This window comes from Chlorocebus sabaeus, chromosome 19 (assembly GCF_047675955.1).
Source record: "Chlorocebus sabaeus isolate Y175 chromosome 19, mChlSab1.0.hap1, whole genome shotgun sequence".
In the NCBI taxonomy this organism is placed as follows: domain Eukaryota; kingdom Metazoa; phylum Chordata; class Mammalia; order Primates; family Cercopithecidae; genus Chlorocebus; species Chlorocebus sabaeus.
Genome location: NC_132922.1, coordinates 15,048,986 through 15,069,282, shown reverse-complemented (window position 1 = coordinate 15,069,282; position 20,297 = coordinate 15,048,986). Strand labels below are relative to the sequence as shown.

The window sequence follows — 20,297 nt, the reverse complement described above, 5'->3', positions numbered from 1 at the left end:
AGAAAATCCACACAAAAACAAAAACAAAAAAAACAAAAGAACAGAAACACATTCCGGTTATTGAGGACGGCAGCATGCACATGCGCTCTACACAGGCAGGTGATGTATGAATACATAACCTGGGCTTGGGGCCTCGGCAAGTTGGTGAGAAAATGTGAAAGTGCACACGAAGGTTACACAGCTCCGGGACATGCGAGGAGAGGGAAAGGTGTGCAAAACTGGAATGCGCAACCTGGATATTCGGTAATTAAAGTAGGATTCACACAATAAAAAGCACTCCTGGAAGAGCCTATTTTATCTATCCAAAATCTGCTGGCTTGGAAACAACTTTTTGTATATGGAGTATTTTAAAAAATCAGCTTGCCCTAGGAGGAAGTTTCTTTTTAAAGAGCTTACAAAATAGGGTGGCGGGGTGAAGAGGAGTTTAACATGAAAAACTGAACCCAAAGAATTCCACTGGGGCAGGGCCTGTATGCAAAGTACGTTTTTAAATTACGTTTAAGTATTTTGTTTTCAGTATTGTAATAATACGTAAATGTTTTTCTGATATCCATACATCACCTGCTTTTTACCCTGCACATTAGACATGCGATAAGATTTGGCTGATCACACAAGCATGCAAAGTATTATTATTCAGCATTTTAAGAACCAATGCAACACCTCAGAAAAACAAGTCAATCAATTCTGACCAAAGTAAACAGAGAAATGTAATTAAAAAAAAAAAAACACAACCAAAAATACCCACAATGCATTGCTTTCACAAGCAGAGATAATGAGCTAAAGGTTAAGGTGATTGGTCCAAGGTCCAAGAATTGAAAGGTGCAGTGGGGATCCCAGATAGTAACAATATAATCCAGAGTGGGAAGGAGTAACTGGAAGATTTTAAGGGTTCTTTTTTGACCATAAGAGTATTCATGGAATTCTGAAAACTACAATTGATAACTGAAGTTCTGGGCTTGACCAAAGATCGCCCTGTCTTATTTAAAAGAATAAAACTGAGAAGGTAGCTGGTTAAGAATAGAAGGTTTATTTTCCTGTTTAGATAATGAATTTGTAGCAAACAGACAATGCATGACTTTTTCTTAAAAAAAAAAAAAACCTAAACAACACTATATTCTTAAATACAGATTTCCAACCTTTTGAGGTACTTTTGTGCATACAGACTTCCCCAAAAACATTATTTTGGGACCAAAAGACATGGAATAGCAGTAGAGATAAAAGATAAAACTTTCTTCTTCATCTCTGTTAAGTCAAGATCAGATTGTTTTAATTTACATGATCTGCTTATTGGTTATTCAACTAAAAAGCTGGAAATTTTCACCACTACCTTCTCTGTTACAATGAACAAGCTGACAAGTAAAGTCACCAAATCATATTTTTAACTTGAATATGAAATAACTTGTTTCTTACAGGTAGGTGTAATGTTTCTTAATTCTATTTCCAATGAATGACATTTGGTTGTATTTACAGGATAGTATAGTCACATTTTGGAATGCCCCAAATATGCTATGCCCTTGTATCACACAACAGGCAAATCAAACTCATCTCTAATGCTCATTTAGCTAAGTCCCATTCATTTTCATAGTCTCCAGTTGCAGTTAAAGTCTGATATTAGAACGTAATCTGCCTCTCAATTGCAATTTAGTGAAAAAAACAACTTGTTCAAAATGAGAAGGCTGATAAAATGGAAAGCACTGAGGCCAAGTGGTGATTAATTAAACTTCAAAGATCTTAGTAAGGGAATATAGGTAAAGATTTACAAACAAGCCTTCTATAAAGAAGGGTTGGCATTAAAAACACAAATACATTTTACCTTAAGTCAAATAACTTATTGGGAATATTCATCTACATTCTAGAAGAATTCCAATATTCCCCATATCAAATGCCACAAGGAGGCTAGAACATAATGATTAATGATGAAATTAGTTTACTAAGCTGAAAAGCAATTCTAGGCCATTCCCATGAAATACTGGACTTATTCCTTGCCATCTTCCATGTAAACAGGTGGTTTAGTTAATAAAAAGAAAACATGGGAAATCAGTGTTCAATGTAATGCACAGAAATTGATATGATTAGACATAAAGATTAAAATATCTTTGAGCAAATATATACCTGACACAGACTTGGTAGAGAATGGGTTCTCAAGTTTGGCCAATATACTGAAATGACTACATTGAACAGGACTAAATTCAACCACTTTATAAAGTAATTCAGCAATGTTACAAAATAAGGAAGTCCCATGTTTCTGGTGAGTAGTCTCTCTTTGCAAACATGACAGTAAACTCTCTTGGATTACAATGGAAGACATTTTACAAACAATTTTCCTAGCGTGTAAAACTTCCAAAAGATTCCTTTTAATGTTTCATTTGAATACTTCTTGATGAAATAATACTGCATATTCACTTCTTTAAAGAGATGTCAGAGGTTGAAGGTCAAAGGTCAAGTTGAGAGAAAAAGGATTAAAATAAAAGTAAGTAATGGCATAAGATGGAGATGATGGAATGCATGTGATTTAAATGTCTACAAACTCCAAACAGAAGTTAATTTCTGAAGCAGTTCCCTTCCAGTGTCTTTTGGAGCCTGCCCACTTCAACATACCTTGTCTAATAAAAATGTTTTAACTCTGAGGAATGGAGAACTTCTAATGGTACGTCCATTTGGTCTATTAATGAATGAATGAATGAATGCTAAATTAGTACACCTCAAGGTTAAGCCAATTTTGCTGTCAGAAAAGGACATACAAAGGCGGCTCCTTTCCTTTATATTTTAACTAAGTAGCAGCCAACAAGCTTCTCTGCTGCTATCTATTCCTCCGTAAGAATACAAAAAAAAATCTGTCATATTGACATATCTGGCAGAGAAAAGATGAAGAGAAATGTCACATCTTTGATGAGGAAGTCCTTGGTACAACTGACTGATGAAAGACCACTCTTTATAAAAATTTACATTTTAGGCTGACACTGAGAAACCCCTAAAAACAAAACCTGCCGTCTTCACTCCTTTTCCCCATTCAGTAGCAAAGGATTTATTTGTTGCTATGGAATCATTCCACTGCATGAGACACCCTCCATAAAAAATCAAACGGTGAAGGATGCTCAGCTACAGTCGTTGTTTTACCATCATTCAGAAGCCAACTGCAGTTAATTCTTCCTACTTCTCCCTTTCTCCCTTGATTCAATTGGACTTGGTTCATCTTAGAATTAACCTCTTTTAATCCGTTTCCTACAAAGAAAGCAAATCCATTGTGGGTAACTAGCTCTGCTGCTCACCACCCAGGCAGTGAAACCAAAGGGGAGGACACATGTGACAGCCTCCGCCCCAACACGGGGTGGTGATAAGGGGTGAACACAGCAGATGCAGGCTTGTACTACAATCTCGAGCTCCTCTTTTGGTTCTCTGCAGTAATGTTAATCCATATTCGTGCGCTGCTGAGTGAACTTCATGCCAACACACTGCTAGTAAACACAAGACAGTTCTGGCTACTGTCTTAAGCCATTACCATGAGGGCTTAAGGTGGCCAAAATGAAGACTTATATAATGAATTGACAGTTTGTTACATTCTGATGATGGTATATTTTGGTTTTTTGTCATCTAATCTGTCAATTTGCAAATATTCATTGAATGTCTACTCTGTGACACGGCAACATCCCAGAAGTTATGAGAGGGCCATGGTATTCTTTTTTGGTCCAACTGCTTATTTTAGAAACATATTGATTTTGGAATCTAATGCTTACCCTGGATAGGCGGGGATGGCTGTTGGAGGTACCGCTCGGACTGCACCATATACTGTCCGCCCTCTGCCCCTCAAATGGGCTCCTCTGAAAGCGGCTGCCGTGGTGGCTGCAGTAGGGTAAGGGAAGCCAGGAACTAAAGGGAGACCCAAAATATGACAGAAATTTCAACTTGCATTCAATAGAGGGTACATAGTCACAACTTGCTATGAACCAATGATAGAAAAGATGAAAAGATACAAACCACATCTTTTTTGAAAAGGTGGCATGCATTCAATAAACCTTCTACCCTGGGTCTCTCAGTGGGGAAGAAATGGAAAGAGAGACCCCACATGCAAAAGCAAAAGATTCCATGCCTCATTCATCACAAATCTTGAGTGAGCTTTCTCTGTTCCTTCTCAATTTCGGCTTTACAATGCAAGCTGCTGAGAAACAGGTCAAGCTCTGAGAATGACTGCCATCATAAGAGACAGACTTTTAATTACTGTGGGCAGTCTAAATCAGATTGACATAAAACTCTTCAACCGGTCAGTTATTAACCCTGCTTCCAAATGTTACTATGTGCACATAATAATTATTACGCAAAAGTACATTCTTTTGAGATTTTTACATGGTACCAACCTCCAAGGTACATAATAGTCTTTAGACATTTCATTTCATTAGTCAATTTCATTCTTTTATTTAAAACATTTTAATCCACAAATGTAAAGTGGGGGAAACCACTCCTCCCCTGTCCTTTAAAGAGGCAGACAATTTCTAAGAGCCGATTTTAAGTGTGCTGTCCTTTGGAAAGCATGCAGAGACATTGATTCCATGTCCACTGAGTCCTGTTTAATTATACCTCTTGCTGCAGTAAAATGGCTCAGGTCAAAATGACTTTAGAGAGATCAAGGGAGCTGATAATAATCAGTAATATTGAAGGCACTTCTAAGTGATCCTCTGCTGGAGAACCTGTGGCTGACTTGCCAAGGAAATGTATAATATGCTCTACACATACCTGCTTCTTTTGTTTTCTTTATCATCAAGTACAGACTAAAATATTCTTCATATGCCCTTACCCCCTCTACCTTTTCCAACTATTTCTGCTTTGTGCCATCTTAATATTTGGTGAGGAAAATTCTAGCACAGGTAAAGCAGGACAGGGCACTGGGATAGTATTTAACATCCCTCTCAAGAAATTTCCACTTCAGTTATGTACTATACTAGGAAAAAAAACAACAAACAAAAAAACCGCAGTACATGACAGTTCACTCACAATAGTCAAAATCTATGCCAGGCCAACATAGGCTACTTACTGATTAAAGGAATGTAAGTGTTGATACCCCCTCTTCCTGACAGGGGCACTGCTGCATCATTGCCTAGGGACACATCTGCTTGAAAGCTGGATGCTGATTGGATTTTTTAAAAAATTAAAAAATGCAAAAAGATTAAAAAGGAATAGCAAATTGAAAAACAACAGATGCTATTACAATTAAATAGCACAAGTGGAAACATTTACTTAAATACTACCTGCATATAACTCTGGACCATATACAGCTCCAACTACTGGGCTTAATTTCCAACCTGAAACACACAAAAAGGAGGGTGAGCATTTAAGACTACTTGAGGAAAGGGATGATCAATGCATGTCAAGTTGGCTTCGGCCATCTCTGGGGCTATTTTTGCCTATTACCAGCTTCTCTTTGGAATTGCAGCTTGGGGTTTACATGAGAGAGTAACAATAGTAGAACTAGCACACAGTGAAGAGATAATGAAGGGCTGGGGTTGGGGGGCTTGGCAGGGGTCATGATGTTAGGAGGAGGAAGATGGAGAGGGAATGAGAGGAGAAAAAATAAATAGAAATAAATCCTCGAGTTTGGTATAGTGTTCTCACAGAATTACCCTGGATGACCTATCCTTCATTTAAAAAAAGAAAGAAGGCCGACTATATATCAATCTGTACCACACTGTGATGCACTTTCTTAACCCTGTTTATTACTCTAGCTGTTTTAATAAAAGTATCCATGGGCTGAACTCAAATTTAACCTAGATCTTTGACTCCATGCTTGAGTCAATGCTGGTATTCCAGGTAAACTGAAATCCACTTTCACTGGGATTTACCATTGGGATTTTATTAGGGTTCACCAACTAAAAAATGAAAGACATGAAATCATAAAATTCAAAGTACATTCCCAACTTCAGTGCATGTTTTCTGAGGCTTTAATGTGTAACAATCACCTTTAAGTTAATCAGACTTTTTAGTTAAAGAACACCAGAATACTGTGGAATGTTACCTTAAATATTTATAAATATTAAGAGTTTCCAAATAACATTATGTTTAATGTTAACTTTATTTCTTCTTTCCTTTTTTTATATTTATAAGAATATGGCAAGTATATTTTAAAAAGGAATAATGTATTATTGCTCACTGAGAGTGAATAAAAGTAGAATTCCACATGAAAACTTTATTTTATTAATTGAATTTTACATATAATAAGCAAAAATACTCTACATTATTTTTCTGACTCATTTGTCTTCTTTTATATTAAGACCCTAGCATTGTGCCACATTATTCTATAAATACACGAATGAAAAGAAAAGGGCCAGAATTGGCTTTTTTTTTTTTTTTTTTTTTTTTGAGACAGAGTCTTGCTTTGTTGCCCAGGCTGGAGTATAGTGGCTCAATTTCGGCTCACCACAACCTCCGCCTCCTGGGTTCAAGTGATTCTCATGCCTCAGCCTCTCAAGCAGCTGGGACTACAGGCATGCACCACCATGCCTGGCTAGTTTTATACTTTCAGTAGAGATGGGGTTTCACCATGTTGGCCAGGCTGGTCTTGAACTCCTGACCTTAGGTGATCCACCCGCCTCGGCCTCCCAAAGTGCTGGGGATTGCAGGTGTGAGCCACTGCACCCAGCCACAACTGGCCTTTTCAAAAGAATTACTGAAATTACCAGATTTAAATGACCGTAAGCAAAACATTATTCAAGTGAAAATTCATTCACTCCGATTCAATCCAACCTCTTATTCATCATTTTATGTGCTCATAAAATGCAATGTCTCTTCAATATTCCACATAAAATTTTGGCAAAATTTGGGTGCAAATACTACTTGAATTGTAAGAGCACAAATATTCTGCAATATCAAATTACACAAATACTGTGCAACATTTCTGCACAAATTGAGATTCCAACCAACCTAAATGAGAATGCTGACTAAGAATTCATTAGGATGAACCCAACACATTCTCCTTAGGACCTTTAACACAATAGCAGAAGGTTTCTTGCCTACTAAACCTGAATATTAATTTAAAATAATATTTGCCTACTAAACCTGAATATTAATTTAGAATATTTGCCTACTAAACCTGAATATTAATTTAGAATAATATTTGCCTCCTAACCTGAATATTAATTTAGAATAATATTTCAAAAAAGAACTTTTTTTGGCAGGGCGCGGTGGCTCACGCCTGTAATCCCAGCACTTTGGGAGGCTGAGGCGGGAGGATCACGAGGTCAGGAGATCAAGACCATCCTGCCTAACACGGTGAAACCCCATCTCTACTAAAAACACAAAAAATCACCCGGGTGTGGTGGCGGGTGCCTGTAGTCCCAGCTACTCGGGAGGCTGAGGCACGAGAATGGCGTGAACCTGGGAGGCGGAGTTTGCAGTGAGCCGAGATGGCGCCACTGCACCCGAGTCTGGGCGACAGAGCCAGACTCTGTCTCCAAAAAAAAAAAAAAATTTCTTTCCTACCAATGGCATTATTTCCTGGGCATTCCCTTTAAATCCACATAATGGGCGGGCACCGTGGCTCAAGCCTGTAATCCCAGCACTTCGGAAGACTGAGGTGGACGGATCACCTGAGTCTAGAAGTTCGAGACCAGCCTGGCCAACGTGACAAAACCTCGTCTCTACTAAAAATACAAAAATTAGCCAGGTGTGGTGGCACACACTTGTAATCCCAGCTACTCTGGAGGCTGAGGCACGAGAATCGCTTGGACCCAGGAAGTGGAGGTTGCAGTGAGCTGAGATTGCACCACTGTACTCCAGCCTAGGTGAGAGAGAGACTCTCTCCCAAAACAAAAACAAAAATTAATATAATGGATGTATATTGATATGCTGTTAGCAATACTTTGAATATATTTAGTTTTAGACAATTATAATGTATTTTCACAAATGTCCTTTGACCTGCACAAAACCCAAGGAGGAAGGTAAAACAGATACCACATCTGCAATCTGAGGTCAGTATTATACTTTTCTGGGTCTCATTTCCTAATAATAAGCTGGGAGGGTTGAGTTTCAATAATTTCTAAAAAAAATCCTGGTGCCAAAAATCTGTGATCTTAATTTATAAATACGAAAACAGAATCAGGTTAAAAAACTGGTCCACTGTCACGGAGTAAATAAAGTGTCAAACCTAGAAGCAGAATGTCTGTTTTCTGAATTCCAGTCAGAGGCTCTTTCTGTCACAGTATTTCTCCCAGAAGTAAAGAAAATTTGACATTCTTTGCCTCTCCTTTCTATTTTGTTTACTTTGAGTTTTTATCAAAATTGTAGAGACTTGTTTTTGTAAGAACAGTGAAAAGAAAATAAGAGTTAAAGTGGGAGGCAGTGGTATCATACCGATAAAAGGAGTAGGAAAAATGCAAATTATGCTGATAAATTTGTATCATCTATGTGAAAAGCTGGGCTAAATATATTTATTGAAGACTTTATGGGATATAGTCAATACCAATACGTTTCTTCTTAAGACATTATTGGCACATACAGCCACACTCTAACAGTAGGTTCAAACTTTTCACAAAAGCAGCAGACACTCCCCCCTTTATTCTAGATATTAGTAAAATCTTATGCAGAACCATAAATTGCTCAGATTACAGTACAGCTGAGACCTTAGGATTCAATCAATTTGGTTTCCTTTTTCTCCCCCAAACTGGCTCTGCACAACACAGTCTGCAAAACCACCACTGGGTTACAGATTAAATTTATATTCCATCTTATTCAGAGACCATGAGTCTAGATTAAATTTGGTAACTGATGTAACAAATTATTCATAGAAAATTTCCTTCTCAATGAGAAACACTTATAAACCTTACTATATAATATGTAATCATGAAATAGAAAATGGCACACACACAACCATACCCATGGCTGTTACCTCTAGGCCTAAGGAGAGCAATGGGTCCAAAATCATAACTTATTCCACCTATGCTCAGATGAATGAGAGTCAGAAGTAGAAGTGAGAGTCAGTGGGCATCCAGGGGTATTACGGACAAGTCTAACATATTACAAAGAGCTACAGCACCTGAAAAAGAAGGTGCTCAGGTGGGATCCAATTTGGGTTAGTAGGCAACTAGATAGCATGTTTGCACTGTGTAAAAGATGAACTTTACTTAGAACATAACACCTTAATACCTAAAAAACATAGCTCAATTGTAATGACAAGGTTATGTTGTAAACATAAAATACTCTCCCAGGTAAAGAGACTCTTCAATGCAAATTAAACTGTCTTAAGACTGAAATAAAGATTCTTAGAAGTTTATAAAAACTTAATATATTTACATAAGAATAAACACTCTTTCGAAGATGATTTATAATTTCTTACCATTTGCATATGGTGTGACCATCTTCTTATTGGTCATTACACGTGCTGTAGCATTATTCACCTAAAAATAACAAGGAGAAAAAAGGGCAGGGAAGAAGTGGACCACATTAGGGAACATAAAGTTGCACATCCAGTAACATAGTACTTAGTTTAAAATGTAAATTTCTGAGAGCATTGATTTAAATAATGAACACAGCAATATAAAATATTAATATATAGTGTTTTAATTAAAGTTCTTATTAAATGAGGATAACAAGAGTAAAATGAGTTTCTTGGTTTCCAAATATCAGTACTCCAAAGACAATACATTTGCAAAATCTTTGGACATCTTTTAAACAGAGAAATCTCTGCACTAAGGAAAACACAGAAAAAAGTAAATAGGAAACAACTATATTAGCAATTCACTTTGAAGTTTGTTAATAAAACAGAGGCTTGCCACATGGGTTATGAAACAGATTGATGGAAAGGTGATAAAATAAATCTGATTTCACCTGTCCTAATGTTCAGCATTTTAAAATACATCTGTCCGAGATTTTTACTGTCTGACGTCAGTAAACAAATATAGAAACCTAAGATTCCCATGTTGACAGCCTTCAGGACCATTCTGAATTTTCTAGACCACATGGTCTATCAACTCAGGAACAAAACTTTTAAAAAAGCCTTTAAAGTAGGCACTTAAAAGAACTGAGGAAATCAAGTGTTTGTTTATTTTGTTTTATGGCACTCTCCACCCTCATTACAGAACTGCGTATTTTAAAGCATTCTCAGTACGAGAGTAAGCAGGCGCTACAAAGACGGTGCTGCTGAAGGAAAGATGAATGGAACTGAGATGCCAGCATACTGCAGCCCAGTGACAGAACCAGCCTCAAAGCTCTTGCAAGGAGGGTGAAGTCCCACCATAGAACTTGACTTACACTGTGTTGTCAGGTCATAAAACATGCCAATTGAAAAAACAAGCATAAAATAGAAATGTCTTATTTTTGCCTCTTCAAATTTACATTGTGTTCAATTTGTATGGTAATAAATTTGTGTGATGAAAAGACCAATTTTAGGTAGAATTAGAACTAAAAAAACTTCTTCCTATGTCTTTTGAGATTTGTACAGTGATACTTCCCCTACATGAGGAAAGAGCTTGAAACTCCATTTACTCTAGTTTCATCCACCAAATAATATAAACATTTCACATTTAAAAAGAAAGAATGGGATACAACAATGATGAGACTGAGAGCATGCAGTTAAAAAACACACACACACAAATAAAAGAAAGAAAAAACAATAAATTTTGGAAAGAGGGGAGAAAGTGAAAAGCAAGGTTCTCACAGACAAGGATTAGAATGGAACAAGAGCTGAAACCAGCTGCTGGAGCAGAAAGCAACCAAGCACTTAAAAGGAAAAATGGCCAGAACCAATCAGAAACCACTAGTCAGCAAAAGAGACCAACAGCTGCGTGTAACTGAAGGGATGGGAAAGGAAGAATAGGGAAAAGGACAGGAGCAAGGATTTGGAAAAAGAGAATAAGGTAGGGAAAAAGAAAAGAGAAAGTCAGGAAGGGTGTAACGGGCAAAGAAAGAACAATCAGAGCTACAAACGGGGATTTGGGAAACAGGAAAAGTAGGGAAGGATGTAGGGGCAGGAAGTGCATTAATAAAACCAGCCAAACTGGAGTTCAGTAACTCTGAGTAAGATGTGCAAGGGGAAAAAAATCACCATGAAGTCAGTAATCAAACAGCTCAGACTGCTACAAAACAATATGTACATCCAAAATCCAGGCGGCATTACTCAACAGCATTGAAAATAAAAGGGGGAAAGGAAAAGGAAGAGGAACAACAAGTCAAATCACATTTTGTAGTGTTAATGTGAGATGGCAGATGGACTTTTTCTTTCTTATTTAATTGTTTTGTAATTACATTTTTAAAAGCTTCTTCTCTAGTGCTTTTTTCACTTACCGCCAACGGGCACCATCGCCAGCATTGTGTATAGTTACCATGGAAAGAGTGAGTCAAGTGAAGGGCCCTAAATGCTAAACCATTGGAAAGGAGGGGAAAAAAAGCAAAATATGCAGACATCTTACTCAAAATGGTGGCTTTTACATTTAATACTTTAAAAAATTGGGAAAGGGGAAAGGAGCCAGTTAACCTTCGATGTGTTATCAAAAAGGGCTGGTGAATACCAGGTGGCAGACTTAGTCATCATCACAGTACATTCGCCAGCCAGCCATCAAACCCTCTGTTTAAGACTTTTATTCATAAAAATTTAGATATCAAAATTCTTGATATTAGATATATTCAAAAACTACATGAGTTTTGGATTATTTCCTCCCTCCCCACAATCTCCAGAATCTTCTATTCCGTGCTTATCATGTGCACAAAGAGGCGAACTGGCCTCCCAAGAGAGAGGATATTGGCTGGCCCCTTGATTCATTATAGAACACAGTGTTATAAACTGGATAGTTTTTAGACAATTTAACATTAGTTTTGCTTAGGCCTGATCACAGGAATTCAGAGTACTGCAAACTGAAGCAAAGGAAAAAAATCAAGAGAGCAGAAGGATGAACATTTTGAAGGAAAAACATAAATGAAACACACACACACACACACGCACACACAAAAAGTCAAAATTAAAACCCCCAAACAACCAATAAATGAGGAGGGAGGCAGATAGAAGTGTTACTTTTATACATTTTAGTGCAAGAAGGTGAAGACAGAGATACAAACACACATACATGTGCACACGCACACACAAGACAGGGTTCCAAATGTGAAATAAGTGAGGCAATACGAAAAAACAGAAATAAAAATATAAAACCAGAAATTGAATTATTAAAGACATGCACCTCGATTTTACGGCCCTCTACCACGGTGCCGTGTAATTTCTCCCTGGCCCTGTCTGCATCAGCACTATTCTCGAAAGTTACGAACCCGAATCCCTGCATGCAGCGGGAGAAGGGGGGAAAACATGCACATCGTTATATTGAAATACTGATCTCTTGGTAAATAGAGAAAAAATATCATAGTATGAAACTGACATCAGCAACAACTCAGCAATAGTCTCCCAAAGTCACATTTTTGGTCCATGCATATTTGTGAAGGGAAATTAAATCCAATAAAAGAATAAAGAACTGTAATAACAATAATAATAATAATTAACAGCAATGTCACAATAAAATAAAACATAAAGCATATGAGGCCAGACCAAAATTAAGGTACAGAGTTACTTGGGTCAAACTATTCAACCAAGAATCTGAAGATTTTTTAACATTCTACCTTTCTCTCTCAATTCATGTTATTAATATACATGCCCCTTTATGTAATACCAAAAAAGACTTAATTAAATTGACTCTCTGACATCCCAAATCCATTATTTCCCAGTAACTGCTACATGAAATCTGACATTCAGGTTCAACGTTGCACAATGAGATTTTTTTAAAGTAGGTCTAATCATTTTAGCCCCACTTTGCCGGCTGCTTATATCACTACTATTCCTTTGGGAACAGGATAATTTAGGACATAGTCGGTGTATAATTTTGTATGTACTGGGTGTGGAAGAGGAAAGCATTCATGCCCTTCTAAGCAAATAAAAATATCGCTAAGCAGTGGTCAATTATAACTTTTCTTCAATGCCCATTTTAAATGACCAGATTGACACTTAGAGTAAAAATATGTTCAACTGAATTTCAGAAAACTGCTAACCCAAATTCGCCTAAATTACTCACTTATTGATTTTTATATCTGCTATTAAAGGTAGTAGTAACTTTCTATATAGAGAGAAAAAAGGAACAGTCAACAGGCAATGGAAATGAGATCTACATTAGTGACATCAGTTGTTCACTATTCAGTAGAAAAAGGATATTGGAAAACAGCAGTGCAGCTGGTACAATGAGTTAGGATTAATTTATTTGTTCCTTGCAAGATACTACAAAAATGGAGTGGAGCTTTAACTCATCAAGTAGACAAATCAGGACACCACTACCTTCACTCCGATGTTCACGTACTACCAATTTTAACACTAGGAGCATTTACTATATACTTATATGACTTTCCTAAAACATCATATTCACTTCATTCTAGTTGCTCTGTTCTTATTGTTCTACTCTGCAGCTGTAATTTTACAAACAATTTCCACGCTGCTTATATCTGCAAAGTGGTAAAGTCTTAGGATTTTCTGCAAAGTCTTCATTTGCCAATAACTTCATTGTCCTGCTAGCATTTTTTGAATATTCCATTATAGGATAACCCAGAACCCTTTAATTTTAATTGAAGTTCTGCCTAGCTGCTTAATAACATGAGCATACTTCTCTCTATATAAAACATGTTCTTAACTGACATGGTAAACAATGCACGTTGCTCAATAAGATTTTATAAAAGCAACTCCATTGTTTTGAAGGATCCGGTAACTCAGCATTCTAAGTGATTATGTGGGTGGGTGGCGTTTTGGAGAATTCCAATGGATGATCTCTACCCACAATTTGGACATCACAAATACCCTTGAAAGTGCAACGCTAAGCTGATGGAGATTTTAAAACGTACGTTGTTTGGAAAGAACTACTACTGGTAACTTCAGTTAATATTCTCCTAAAGAATGTATAAGTTTGTTGAAAATATCAACAGGAACATATTTTCATAAATGAAATGTTGTTATCAACATTTATAGCCACTCTGACACCACAAGGTATAAAAGGGCGTACATTAATAATTAGTTACACCATTTGTCATCTACACTAGCACCTGCTGAAGACAAGCTGCCAGTTCTCTAATCCTGGTGAGTCCTCCAATAGGAAAGTCAAACTTTTAAAGAAAGGTCACAGAGAGTGATGAATTTTAATATCACACTTTAGAAGCATTTTGGCTGTATTTCAACTGGTCCTCACAGTCATATATTTTATGACTTAGATTAAATTAATACATTGTAAATTAATAGTTGGATTACTACTAAGTTATATGAAAACTAAGACCTAGGTTTTTGATATTAGCATTATGACTATATCTACACACCCACATACAAATATACATACTAGTTTGTCTTCTTAAATATAACCATGAAGTAAAAAGAATAGACATGTTGGTTTCATGTTGAAGGTAAAGAAACTGAGTCAAACTGAGATTAAATACACAAGGATATACAGCTAATGGTGAGAAAATTCTAAGCCTTTTCAAATCTCAGTTCAGTATTCTATTTACTAAATGATATTAGTCCTAAAAGCCTTCTATTTTTTTTTTCAAATCTAATTGCTAAATATCTTCCATAACCTTCTTTTCTGAAACGTGTTCAAAGAACATTAGTGATAACTGCATCCAAAAGAATGGAAGGTGGTATGATGAGCACCGAAATTTTACAGTCAGCAAATGACAAAGTTTAACATTAATGTCTGCTTGGATAAGATTTTCTCAATAATGACTTTAACATTCTGGAACAAAATTTCACTTTCAAATGTTTTAAAAGTGTTTTATAAAGAAAGATGCTTACAAGATACCAAAAATATAAAAATAAAGCAATCTTTATAAGCATCTTTTCCCTGGGGTGATAGGAGGAAGAAGGCCTTGTTGATGCGCTGGGACTCCTTAGTATGAAACATAAAGGTAAGAGGATTTCTTTATTTGCTTTGAAGATAAACAGACCTTGCAATAGGGCAAATAATGGCTTCCTAAAGTTGTCCACATCCTAATCCCCAGAGCCAGTGAATATGTTACCTTACACGGCAAAAGGGATTTTGTAGATGCGATTAAGTTAATGATCTTGAGATAGAGAGATTATCCTGGATTATCTGGTTGGGCCCAATGTAATACAGTGGCCCAATGTGGCCACTGTACTGTGCTTGTAAGTGAAAAGCGGACACAGGAGAGTCCGAATCAGAGTAAAGCAGCCTGAGAAAGACTTGACTGGCCATTGCTGGCTCTGAAGACAGAAGAGAGCTATAGTCCAAGAAATGTGGGCAGCCTCTAGAAGTTAGAAAAGGTGAGAAAACAGATGATCCCGTAGAGCCTCCTCAAGAACCCAACACATTGATTTTAGCCTTGTCAGACCCATTTTGGACTTCTGACCTCCAGGGCTGTAAGATAATAAATGTGTGGTTTTAAGCCACCCAATTTGTGGTAATCTGTTCAGAAGTCATAGGGAATTAATACACACCTCTTAGAATTAAAGTCCATGATTAGGAAGGTGAGAGGTATGACTAGAATTTTTTGAAGTACTGTTCTTAAATACTTTTCTCTCATGTTTAAACTTTGAACAGGTGATTTTCCATCAACCCAAACATGCTTCCTTATCTATCACACTCACAATTTAGTTTCAATAACATGAACTCAGATCTTAAAACATTTTTAGAATACACCATTTCTTCAATAAAATTCAGCATTTTAGAAAAGGTGCCAGAAACTGTGCTAAAGATGTTCACAGATTATCCAGGTTTAAAAGTCATCAGTAGAAAAGCCTGCTTACATGAACTCATGTTTTGTCACTTTGCTCTTAGAAACCAAATTAAGTTGGTCATTCTGATCTCTTGCTTTGGGAAAAAAACGTTAGTAAAATTGTGTCTAAATCTAAAATATTTTCCTTAGAACAACTTCCAAATGATCATACAACCTATCAAACACTGAACCAGTCTACACAGGTATAATATATATAACAAATAGATTACATAATCTATAACAAATAGATTTAATCTCAAATTCTGAACAAGAGGAAATATTTCAGCTATGTAAACAGATGGGGAATTTTTGTTACCTAAACTCCTATTAATAAAACCAGATTTTAAAAAAGTAAACTTTCTTTTTTAATTAAAAAATGATTTTGACATGTCTGTCTACACTAGCACTACAGAGAGAAATATAATACAAACCACATATATAATTTAAAATTTTCTAATAATCACATTTAAAAAGTAGAAACAGGTGAGATTAATTTTAACAATGTATTTTATTTAACCCAATATATACACATATTATTAACACTTCAATATGATATCAATATTAAAACATTATTAGTGAGATGCTTAGCATTCTTTTTTTGTGCTAATTCTGAAATGGTGTCCATTTTACCCTTATAGGCACACCTCAGTTTAAACTCTCCAAATTTCAAGTGTTAAATGTGACCACTGTGCTGGGCAATGCAGGTCTCTACACTTTATACTCCTCTAAGTTCGCAGTCCTCAAAGTCCTTCTAAATTAAACATTTAAACACACCAGTGTTACATGAGTGATTTACCAGGTATCTTAGCTGACTTCTGGAAATTGAAGAATGGTGTATTTATTAGGTGTATGGTTGTAGTTAAAACTTCTACAAAGTGTGACAGCAATTTCACAGCCTGCCTTGACATCATCGAGGACATATAGGAGCCAAGTAACTGTCACCTTTTTAGTCTGGCCTCAGACTGCAATAAATAACAAGCAATAGAATGAACATTGTAAAAATATTATTAAAATCTGTATAATTTTTGAATTTTTCGATCTCAGAAGAATGAGAAAGAAAATTTACCATGTAACTTTTAAGGGAGAAATCAAAAGCAGACGGATCTCCTGGGTATGGCCAGAACACAGAAATTAAAAAAAAAATAAAAAAAATATAAAACTAAAGCCCATAATGGTAACAAAAGAAAAACAAAAACAAAAACAAAAAATTAAGCCCTTCAGAAACACATGCACTGTTAATTCAGTTTCAAATATAATAAAAAAAGCCATTTCACTCCAACATTACCATATCAAGTTCTACTGAAAGTCACAAAGGCCTACTTACTGTGACTTCCAAAAAAGTATTTTGATAATACTTTGAAAGAAATAATTAATTTCCCTTTGCATGAAATTAAAAGCCATGATAATAGGAAAAACATTATAGCAAATTACTTGTGTCTAAGGAATGGGAATAGGCGTTTTATCTCCCCTAACTACAGCCTAAACTTAAGCCCAACCTAAACCTAGATTCCCATTATTCCAGAAATCCACCTGAGAAAAGTAATGAGAACATGTTAGGCAAATATTTGCTATGCTCCTAGTGTAAAGAAAAGATAAATATTTAAGGTGATAGCTATCCCAATTACTCTGATGTGATTATATGAATGTATCAGATTATCACATATACCCTGAAAATATGTACATCTAGTATCTATTGATTTTAGAAAAAAGAAAAAAAAAATTGCTAGAAATCTCAGTAATTATTTCTGGGCTGTATAATATTTGTAGTTCTTTAGTGGACTTAATAATAAGCACTATCTGAAGAGCTGAACAGTTTCAACACATTCAATATCTTAATACATATCCATGCAAGAGATGATATACCAAAATATTCTGGCAAAAATTTATAGAAAACGTAAATGTTACAATCTGTCTATTTTTTTATTTAATAAGTTTGATAATTATCACCAAAAATTGTTCTGTGGCTGGCTGATGGTGAATAAAATGGTAGAAAGTCTGATCCACAATGGAATAACTTTTGAAAAAAACAAGTTCTTAATCACTAAAAATTTCTAACAGAGAATGCAAGGTCAAGAATACAGGGGGTTGAACTAGGTGACCATTTTGGGTTATGTTTTAAGGTTCTATATGAGAAAATAAGACTAGAAGGATACATGAGAATATCAGTAGTGAACATTCCTCTTCAATAAACTATGTATCTTTTTCTTTATACTTTTCATTAAGCATCATGTTTTCCTTTTGAAAGACTGCTTTTTTAAGATGCTACCCAAAGGATATATACGGAGAGTAAACAATAGTTTATCATTCAAACTGGGATACTTAAGAGGGAGAAAGAGGTCATTTATTAATAATTATGCGAAGATAATAGGTTTAAACTGGGGCTATCCTGGATAAGCCAGGACATACGGTCACTCTAACTAGGCATGATCTTATTATTTGTGTTAATAATCTTTCATTACTGGTGAAACTTGGAGAATTAATAAAGCTACATAAACTCATATAATAATTTTCTAAGTTCTATTTGAATAAATTGGTTAATTTTTTGGCAGGAGTACAATTTTCCATCCTATATCTTAATAGTACATTTTCAAAAGGCTAGTCTATCTCTGTTTCAGTTAATCAAGGAAACTTAGATACAGGTGATTCTATGTTTGTTTGTTTGTTTATTTTATTTTATTTTTTGAGATTAGGTCTCACTTTGTTACCCAGGCTGGAGTGCAGTGATGCCATCTCGGCTCACTGCAAGCTCCACCTCCCAGGTTTATGCCATTCTCCTGCCTCAGCCTCCTGAGTAGCTGGGACCACAGGAGCCCACCACCACGCCCGGTTAATTTTTTTTTTTGTTCTGTATTTTTAGTAGAGAAAGGGTTTCACTGTGTTAGCCAGGATGGTTGATTCTATGTTTTTACAAAGGATGAGGGAGTAAAAAGACTAAAATTCACATGAAATAATTTAAACATATATGTATGCATGTGTGTGCACAAATATGGTATATATTCATTCCATAATCTAAGTAAACCAAATCTAGAATATGAAGGTAAAAGAAGGAAAAAAGGAAAAAACTAGTCAACAACAAAGAAAAAACTACTATAGAGTAATTCTACTCTAAAGGCAAGCTGGAAAAAGAAGAATACTGGCAGACAAGGAGGCTGTGAGCATGGCAGTGGAACACCGTCTACTTATGTTTTCAAATGGGTATATTCTAAAACCCTGGGTGATGGTCTTATGATACAAAATAAGATAGGTAAGGAGTTGCTTTTTGTTTTGGAACAATTTGATTAAACACGGTTTTACATGTAAGTATTGCTATCTTAGAGTGATTTTGTGACGAGTTCTTCCATTACTGCTCTAAAAAAATTCAATAAAGCTAATTTCTGTACAGAAAAGCAATCTGTTTAAAAGTTAGAGGAGCTCTTCACTACACAATAGGACTATATAAAGCCTCCTTTTCTCTGGTTATTTTCAAAATATTCTGTAATTTTACAGTCAACCTCAAACATATAAAAGGAATAGGACACTAAACTTAATTCACAAAACAAAAACTGCTCATTAATTTATCTTAGGTGGATCCCAGAGGAGGCATCCATGGGTTTGATTCCAAAGTAAATCTCTATTAGGAGCCTCAGAACAGTTCCAAGGGCATCCATTCCAGCAAAGAACTTTAGGTAGCAGTTAAGAAAGCTTTGAAGGACAAAAACAAGATTTTTATCAGTCCTTGAAGGCAGAATCAGGGCAATTCTGAATTCTGTGCTTTGTTTTTAAAACATTTACCAATTAGTACAGAGTCTGTGAACCCTTTAGCAGCCCAAAGAAAAATGGGGCAGTGAGGATACAGCATCAAGCTGACAGAAGCAGCCTATGCTTTTAGATTTCCCAAAAAGAAAGCTCATGTCATTGCTTTCAAATGAAAATTACACGGGAGAAGTAACTGGATGAGGTAAATGTTAAACAAAGTGGGGCCAGGATGCGGTGGCTCACACCTGTAATCCCAGTACTGTGGGAGGCCAAGGCAGGCAGATCACTTGAGACCAGGAGTTTGAGACCAGCCTGGCCAACACGGTGAAACCCTGTCTGTACTAAAAATATCAAAAATTAGCCAGGGGTGGTAGCGCATGCCTGTTATCCCAGCTACTCTGGAGGCTGAGGCACAAGAATCGCTTGAACCCAGGAGGCGGAGGTTGCAGTGAGTCAACACTGTGCCACTGCAACTCTAGCCTGGGCAACAGAGTGAGACTCTACCTCAAAAAAAAAAAAAAAAAAAAAAAAAAAAAAAAAAAAACAAAGAAAAAGAAAAAGAAATTGATAGCAGGCAAATTCTTAAAGTCAATGAAAGAAGCCTCAAGAAAGATCAATTTCCTTTGCTTCACAATAATTCAAACAAATTATTTTCTTGGTAAGGAACAAGTCCTCAATGCCTGATGAAGCTACATTGGCCTTCTAGTTGTTAGACTCTAGTTAAGAATATTTTAAGTACATACATTCACAAGTAAAAATATTTAAAACTACTACTTCAGATAGTTTACAGAGTGGCCAATAATCTCCACATATTTATTTACACTCATGTGCTTCTTATC

At 36.0% G+C, this 20,297-nt stretch overlaps 1 protein-coding gene across 24 annotated transcripts in view; it reads right to left on the bottom strand.

The window, feature by feature from the left end:
* RBFOX2 (RNA binding fox-1 homolog 2) overlaps positions 1-20,297 on the bottom strand; it is a 295,689-nt gene that overhangs the window by 18,128 nt on the left and 257,264 nt on the right. For 12 of the 24 annotated variants that reach the window (XM_073006749.1, XM_073006750.1, XM_073006745.1 and 9 more), the window contains 5 exons: positions 12,153-12,245; positions 9,320-9,380; positions 5,241-5,294; positions 5,027-5,119; positions 3,735-3,879 (listed from right to left, as the gene is read on the bottom strand). In XM_073006749.1, the coding sequence (XP_072862850.1) occupies positions 3,735-3,879; positions 5,027-5,119; positions 5,241-5,294; positions 9,320-9,380; positions 12,153-12,245 (446 nt within the window). Of the gene's footprint in view, positions 1-19; positions 3,223-3,734; positions 3,880-5,026; positions 5,120-5,240; positions 5,295-9,319; positions 9,381-12,152; positions 12,246-20,297 lie in introns of those variants that run through there. The other 12 variants (XM_007975616.3, XM_073006746.1, XM_007975622.3 and 9 more) reach the window with 2 other exon arrangements.